This window comes from Eublepharis macularius, chromosome 9, assembly GCF_028583425.1.
Source record: "Eublepharis macularius isolate TG4126 chromosome 9, MPM_Emac_v1.0, whole genome shotgun sequence".
Taxonomy (NCBI): Eukaryota; Metazoa; Chordata; class Lepidosauria; order Squamata; family Eublepharidae; genus Eublepharis; species Eublepharis macularius.
Genome location: NC_072798.1, coordinates 63881505 through 63890233, shown reverse-complemented (window position 1 = coordinate 63890233; position 8729 = coordinate 63881505). Strand labels below are relative to the sequence as shown.

The 8729-nt window shown below is 37.9% G+C and overlaps 1 protein-coding gene across 1 annotated transcript; it reads right to left on the bottom strand.

Moving 5' to 3' along the window:
- Window positions 1-1825: 1825 nt before the first annotated feature.
- On the bottom strand, window positions 1826-7710 carry IL22 (interleukin 22). The gene is given in 6 exon segments (XM_054987767.1): window positions 1826-1951; window positions 5279-5344; window positions 5634-5774; window positions 5878-5943; window positions 6865-7109; window positions 7677-7710. Coding segments are annotated over 6 exon segments (678 nt in total).
- Between the last annotated feature and the right edge of the window lie 1019 nt (window positions 7711-8729).

The window sequence follows — 8729 nt, the reverse complement described above, 5'->3', positions numbered from 1 at the left end:
TATCTTGGTGTAAAAATACCATTAAATTTGAATGAAATATGGGACTTGAATTTCAATGAGCTCTATATTTCTTTATCTAGAACATTAAGTAGCTGGAAAAGGCTACAACTAACTTGGCTAGAAAAAATCAACTTAATAAAAACTTTAATACTCCCACAGATACTATTTTATTTTCGAGCACTACCCATCTTTATTAAACCACACACCTTAGAAAGATGGCAGAAACTGCTGAATAAATTTATTTGGGCAGGAAAAAAGCCTAGGATTAGTTTTGTTACCCTGAGAAGTCACACCAAACAGGGTGGGTTAGGAATGCCTGATATTAGATTGTATTATGAGGCTACCCAACTTACTTACCTGGTCCTTATGTTGCAGTCTGACTTTAAGGCTGACTGGAAAGCTATTGAACAGCACTACACACTACCCAAAACAATGCAGGAAACTATTTGGAACTCAGCACCTGAACGTCCCAAGGCAATTAAAAACCACTTACTTTTAGCTCCGGCACTAGGGATTTGGGACAAAAATAGGGCTTCAGTAGCACCGTCCTTTTCTCCTTTTTCATGTTTTACAGGACAAAAGTGGTTTATACCTGCCCTCAGTAAAGACTCCTTTGCAGAATGGAAATCTAAACAGCTTACGACGTTTGTCAATATAACCTCAAGAGGGCAGCTCTTATCTAAACAACTGATTGAAGCACGGTTGCAAGCCAAGATTTCTTGGCTCCAATACCTGCAGGTTCAACACCTTGTAGCTGCTCCTGAGATACAAAGCTCCCTAAAGCGTGAGATAACTGAATTTGAAGAAATACTGAAATCAGGTGGCAGTGGAAGTAAGGGTCTTCTATCAAAGATTTACAAAATAATGTTGAAAGCCCAAAAAAGCAAGCCTTATTCATACCAACTGGCTTGGGAAACATACTGCGGTATTAAATTTTCTGAGGCACAGTGGTCAAGCATTTGGAACTCCCCGATATTTAAGACTAATTTAATTTCTGTAAAGTCACAATCTCAAAAACTTTTGACACGTTGGTATATCACTCCTCAGAAGCTTAACTATGCCAATAAAATAATATCGCCCAAATGTTGGAAAGGATGTGGTGAGGTGGGGTCCTTTATTCACTGTTGGTGGACATGTCCTTTGATAAGCAAATTTTGGTCCGATGTAACAACTGTTATCAAACAAATGTTGGGTATTATAGTTCCTTTTAAACCTGAAACAATTTTACTTAACTTATGGTCAAGCTATGATATACCCACTATTATAAGGAAAAGGGTGGCTATGCTTTTAGCTGCAGCTAAAACAGCCATCGCTTTGAGGTGGAAGGACCCTAGACCCCCTACACTACCCCTGTGGTTTAACAAAGTTTGGGACCAGTATTACATGGAGAAGGTAACATATCAAATCTGTTGTTCTGAATCGCCAATGATACAATCAGACTTTTGGGAAGACTGGCTTCCAGTACTAGATCATTTGATTACAGAAGACATTGGTCCCAGCAAAAAATATCCAATAGACCCTTTCTTATTGTAACCTTAATAGTGTGAAACTTTTGGTTCTCCAAATATGTACGTTTTATTGTAGGCTACATGTAGGCACTTCAAATCTCTCTCTCTCTCTCTCTCTCTCTCTCTCTCTGTTTTTGTTTTACCAATTTACCTGTACTGTTAAAACTTGTTTACTTTTGTTTACTGTTGATAAATTTGTTAAATCAAAAAATTGTTGAAAAATAAAAAATGTTGTAAAGTTAAATAAATATCAATATTTGGTATTTTCCCATAACGGCCATAGTTTGGAGAGAGCACCAGTAATTCTAATAATTAATTCAGTTCTCATTGCTGCTTCTCTTATTGGTGCTAATTTTCTTCAGCACTTCAGTGCATGCACTTTCCAAGTAGTCAAACAGCAAATCAAGTTCTCCAACTGCTTTGGTCTTTCCATTTTCTCCTAGCTGTAAATCAAAGCAAAAATAAGTTACTTGGTAGAACGAAGCTTTTAAATGAAACTTGGTAGCAGGGCTTTTTTTCAGGGGGAACGCAGGGGAACGGAGTTCTGGAACCTCTTGAAAATGGTCACATGGCTGGTGGGCCCGCCCCCTGATCTCCAGACAGAGGGGAGTTTAGATTGACCTCTGTGCCATACAGTGCAGAGGGCAATCTAAACTCCCCTCTGTCTGAAAATCAGGGGGCGGGGCCACCAGCCATGTGACCATTTTCTCTGAGGGCAACCCACTGAGTTCCACCACCACTTTTCCCAGAAAAAAAGCCCTGCTTGGTAGAATGATTCTTTAAATGATGGAGGAAAATATAGTACCATGGATATAATGAGCATGATCCCCTATGAAGTTCTTTGGCATTGAAATGGATGGGAGCTGTGCAGGAGAACTGAAACACAGTAACCTGCACCACAGAAAGTGGTGTTGTCTTATAGCTCCCACTCAGTCCCATGGAGCTTGAGCAGAACTTTCTGGGGAATTGTTCCTAACTAATTCTTGTGGCAACAGCCTATCATTTAGCCTCTAACATGCCATGAGTCCTATTATCTGGGGATGGGCTACAAAATACATTGAATGGTTGATTGAAGAGTAGGTACAAAGAAATGAGATCAACTCCTGCTCAGGTGTAGCCTCACTAAACTGTACTGATCAAGATATCATCTATGAACCTAAGTGACAAACTCTAAATAACTTTGACATCTCACTCACTAGGTATGAGACAAAAGGCCCAGTGAGCAAATGTTTGCTCATACTAATACACTGTTTCCATAGTATTCTCAGTCCAGCCCTGCTCATTTTCCAGTTGGGTTTCGTAAAGACTAGTGAGAATTACTTCATTTATATTTTGCACAATTGTTTCCAGAATCCATAAACTATACAGAAGACCAGAGTTCTAACCATACTACCAGAGCCTCCCTTTACAATGCATTTGAAGCAGTCAATTGATAATCTTGTTTTTTAAAGAAAGATCTCATCTCAGCAAAAGTAAGGGATTGCATGTGTTGATTGCACTTTCATCTTTTTAAAAAACCTGGCTGCGTGTACAAACCGAGCGCATCAGGAGCAAGACTGTTACTGATATGGTTCCAGTTGGGGTACTTTTTTGCTTTCCTGTGATTACTTAAGCAGGGTTGTGATCTCTCAGGCCTCTTTCTATAAGGAGTGTTAATGGTTGCTTAGAAATTTCTTACAGAGCTAGTCTAAAGAATAATATTTTGTTGGTTGTTGTGGGTTTTCCGGGCTGTATTGCTGTGGAAAACCCACAACAACCATCGTTCTCCGGCTGTGAAAGCCTTCGACAATACAATAATATTTTGTATTAACTGAGAAGTTCTGAGATGATTAGTTGGTACTACATACGCAACTAGCAATAAGTTGTTTTTGCAATCTGATGACTGGTGGTTCCATTCTAGGACCCATTTGTGACGGGTCCCTTTTATGCATTCAGCTGCCAACAGGTTTCATGTGGCAGTTCTAAAACATCATATTCACCATAAAAATATGTTGCCAGATCCTACTATATATCTACTTCAAAGTAAATCCTTTTTAGCAATATTTTTCACTTCTCCTTGAAATGTTCCTTTTCTTCTTCTGTTTTCATTCTAATTAATTACTTTCTGTTCCCTTGGGGCAGTTAGGAATCATTGGTTAACAGTTATTGTTCCTTGGGGGAATTGGGGGAGGGGCTAAGTACTGCTTTTCACTTTGCAGCCAGCAAAGTTACTTGTCAGAATTCCTTTATTATGTCATTTGTAATCATATTACCATGATTACAAGATGCGTAAAGTGCCGTCACGTCACAACTGACTTACGGCGACCCCAGCAAGGGGCTTTCAAGGCAAGGGAGAAGCGGAGGTGGTTTTCCAAGACCTTCCTCTGCAGAGTCTTCCTTGGTGGTCTCCCAGCCAAGTACTGACCTTACTTAGCTTTCAGGATCTGACAAGATTGGGCTATACCTTGCAGCCTTCCCTCAATTACAAGGTAAAAATCTTAAAAAATAAAATCTGACCAGTGGCTTTGGTTGTCTATATAGTTAAAGACAGGGCTTTTTTTCTGGGAAAAGAGGTGGTGGAACTCAGTGGTTCACCCTCGGAGAAAATGGTCACATGGCTGGTGGCCCCACCCCCTGATCTCCAGACAGAGGGGAGTTGAGATTGCCCTCTGCACCGCCAAGCAGTGCAGAGGGCAATCTAAGCTCCCCTCTTTCTGGAGATGAGGGGGTGGGGCCACCAGCCATGTGACCATTTTCAAGAGGTTCCGGAACTCCGTTCCACCGCATTCCTGCTGAAAAAAAGCCCTGGTTAAAGACCATACTTAAGTATCATTACCCCAAAAAAGCAAGAACTGATCATTTAAATGGATTTCTAAATGCCAAGAGAGAACTAGAGACAAAATGAAATAAGTTGAAAACAGAAGGTAGGAAGGAAAATTCGAAATCCTCAGTAATGCTTTGACTGTCTGTGCATGTTTATGTGGCACTGCAATTGCATTTTAAATTTTTTTAAAAAATCACACACAAAAAGAGCCAGAAAAAGAACGCAGCAAATAATGGGTTGTTAACAGCATTGCCCAGATAGCCCATTAAAACTATGTGATGCCTGAATTGTTAATAACAGTAGATGATTAAAAGAATTTAAACTGATAAACCAATAATGTCGATTCCAGATTAAATGGCTAGACTGGCACCACTTCAAATATGTAGGGTATAAGACAGGGCGACTACAATAATTACACCAGCATCAATATGTTTGGTGATCAACTAAATACCTTAAGCAAAAGGGAGACAGTGAAATCCTAAGGATTTCATTGGCAGAGAGATATCCTGCTTCCAAACGCATTCCAATCTGAAGTTAATCAAAGTGGAGAATTACTGTTATTATGATTGTTACCCTACTCCTTTTGTATTGTTGATATTCATGCAATAATTTTTTTAAAAAAAAAAGTGGAGAAAACTATGACAAGAGAGAAAGCTAACAGCAGCCAAGATAAGAAATTTATATATAAGCAAATGGAGTTACAAGTTTTACACTATATGCTCTGTTGGGCCCTTCTCTCTGTTGTGTCACCTTTTCTTAACATATTAAGTTATATTTAAGAATGCATACATTCTGATGACATACAGTCTATAAGACCTACCTGCATAATTTTACTAAAATTTTAAATCAGTTCTTGGGGCTTTTTATGGTTTACTCGCTTTATTTTTTGTTTTACCCTACATAGTTAACTGAGCAGAGGTAGAAAAGTGCTCCATTTTGGTCTTGTTAATATATATTTTAAATATACCTGTTTCATCTTGTCTTTCATTTTTTCCAGATTACTTTCAATATGTTCTCGATGTCCCAATGGTTTCTGAAAAGAAAGACACAATAACATAACAATGTGGTTTTCATTTCACACCTTTCTTTTGACTTACACTTTACTTTAGAAGCTTAGATTGTCTTGATTTGAGGTTTCCTTTGTTATGAGAACTAGTGATTTGATATCTTGCCATGGCTACAGGATCTTGCTAAGAACCTGACAAACTATAAATCCTCTGGGAGGAAAATCCAAGATGTGGAATAAAGAGTTGAATTTCCAAAGGAAGCAAGGACAAAGAATGGATACTGGGGAGGGGACTACACTTCTATTTCATGCTTACACAATTGTTCAGCTTCTTATGCAAATGGCCCAAGAAATCTGCCACCTCTTCAACCATGGGATATTGATTCTTTTGTTCAGAGAGGACGTTTTTCACCACAATCTCGGTTACTCTCTTCATTAGGTAGCAGTGATTTTTCTCCTGCAAAACAAGGTAAGGAATTTAAACTGAGAAAGAAGAAAACAGACAAGTTTTACAAAAAGGGAATAAAAATAATAATGGATTTGGAAAGTAGGAAGCTCACCTTAATGTTTATGAACAGATGCTGCCCCACAAACCTGTTATCTGTGTCATTGTCAGAAAATCTTGCCTTTAAAAAAAAAAGGAATGCGTGATCAGATAGAAAGCTGAGCCTGGGGTTTTTTTTAGAAATTTAACATGTTGCAGAGAAATCCCAATAAATTTTTTAATTCCGCATTAGGAACTGCTCTGACTACTGTAAAAACATTTTAAAATATAGAAAAGGAGACAAGGGAAGAAATTAAGTGTTCAGACTATAAACATGATCCACCAAGGCAAGGAAGCTCAGGCATCAACAAATTCCAATTTTTAAAAAATTATCTTGCATATTCAAAAAGATCAAGGCGGTTTACAGTATATAACATTAATTCATAACATATCCGTCGACAAAAATTTCCCAGAATGCATACCAGAATCACTCAGCATTCTAAAAACATAAGTTCAGCAGCTCACAAAAAGATCTTTGAAACAGAACTGTTTTATTCACCCTCTGAAAAAACAGATGGAGAGCAGATCTCATGGAAATCTCATGATGGACTATTCCAAAGAACAGGGACAATAACAGAAAAAGTCATAGATCTTCCAAAGGTATTTGATGTTTGAATATTCCTGGAGGTGATCAAGAGTGATCTCTGAGAAAATCTAAGTTAGTTCATAACAGCTAATTTTGAACATCATCAAACAAACTCCAAACTTTCAAGATGTATGGTTAGAGCAAAAATCGCAGTGAATTGATTATATACTCCCATTTATAAAAGATGCTACTTATGGGTTACTACTTTATAGACAGATGGATCTCTCTAACCAATGTTTTGTGACTGCCCACAGCTTCACACTTCTATCAAGTATATATTAAGCACATCTGCTCTATAGCCACTATCACTCAGATATTATAGCACAGGTGAGTGTTTCTTGAGAATAGAAGAATAGCAGAAAGCAAACACACAGAAATCATCTAGATACAAATTTATAGCATAGTCTATTTTTTTACCATTTTGGCCAAAGTGTATGTATGGTTCCTAATGTAGAATTGCTGGAAGTCGGCTTTTCTGAGTCTGCAAGAATGATTAATAAGAGCATCTTCTCCCTTCAGGGGCAAAGGGCTTGCAAGGAAGAAGAGTGGTAAGCAACAGATGCAGACTGTCCATAGGAAACCTGTCTTCCAATTCTGCAGAGAATTCATGGCTCCCAATAAAAGGCAGTAATTTCAGGCAAGGTTTGGTTATAGTCTTTGAACCTTTAAGAGACGAGAGACAATGGGAAAAACACATTAGAAAAGTGACATATTTTAAAAGTTATACTACATATAACGCAGGTTTTTAAAACGACTGAAGCTATTACCTTCCTGAAGTTTTTGCCTGTGTTGAGATAGAGCTCTCTTATATATACCATTATCACCTTGTTCAAGGTAGCTAATGATGTTAAATGACATCAGCAATTCTCTTACTTTCCACTATCGCTTCTGAGAATCATCTAACCACTACGTAAAACCCACAAGAAACAACCTCATCGTCTTTCTACGGTTCAATTTCTTATAAAGTGACCCCACTGCTAATGCTGGGGGCAGAAAGGGGTTTTTGTTACCTTAACAGTTGCAATTTAATGGCTATAAAACTCAACAGGCTTTTGAAAAACGAAATGTTCAAGTTATTGTTATGATTTGCACCAGACCATATAGTGTAAAAGCTAGATTTTGTTAATTTCTAGATTTCTATAAACTTTTCCAACTCATTTTTATGTAACTTTATTTACATACTACGAAGTAATAAAAAATATGATTATATTTAAAACATTTATAACCCCTCTTTCTCTCAAATAATTGGGACTCAGAGCACATAAAAATAGTATAAAGTCATAATTCTAAAAACACCAAATTAAAACTGCCATCAGAAAAAGATTTTTTTAATTCAAGACACTCACAAAGCAATCTTCCTAAGGAGACAAAGAGTATGTTTTACAAGACATCTGAAACTGCAAGAGAGATGCAGATTGTCTTAATTTCTTCTGGAAAAATATTCCATGATATTGGAGCCCATGAGTGGGCAGCAGCAGAACATAGCCTTGAAAGAGCTGTAAACAACCAACAGGCCTGCACTGAGTAGAGCTGCACATGGGATCCTGATAGGTGAGGTAGAGTATCTCTACACAAGACATCTTACACGGGGACGCCCAAGTGACTTACTTCCTATATGGTCTTGTATTCAAGTGTACTCTGTCTCCCTAGCAGTGCATGTGTAGCTGTAATGGAAGAAGAAGTGTAAGCTGCTTCACTTGAGCATGCCTCTGTAAATGTCTTGTGTAGAGAAACTCATAATCTTTGGGTAGTGGGACTCACATTTTCTCTCTGTGTAGGAGATGGTGTGCGTTTTTTTACATAATCCTACTAAATGATAAATAGTCATAATCATAGCATGTAACAATAATGAGTAGTTCTCCTAAGAAGGGCACTAATGTTGGCCAGATTTAACATACTGCCTTCAGCCATCTTTGTTGGTAGATGTCAAGAGACCCCTTATGAACTTAGGAAATGCCCGTGGCCTGGATGTCATTGAATCTGTCTCTCACGTTTTATTAAACTGTTTATTTTACTCTAAGATCTGAGACAAATTTCTGAACTCCCTTCTTTATCCATGGTGTGGCCTTTCTGATAATGTCAAGGTCCAGCATCTATTATCTGGTCACAATTTTTCTATAACCTTTCTTCAGTCTGCAATTTGTATCAGGGAAGCTATTAATTAATTTTTACTACTTTGGTTTTCAATGCTTTTTCCCTCCCATTTTTAATGTATCCCTTTTTACTTCTGGCATGCCAATAAAGGGTGTGTGTGTGTGTGTGTGTGTGTGTGTGTGTGTGTG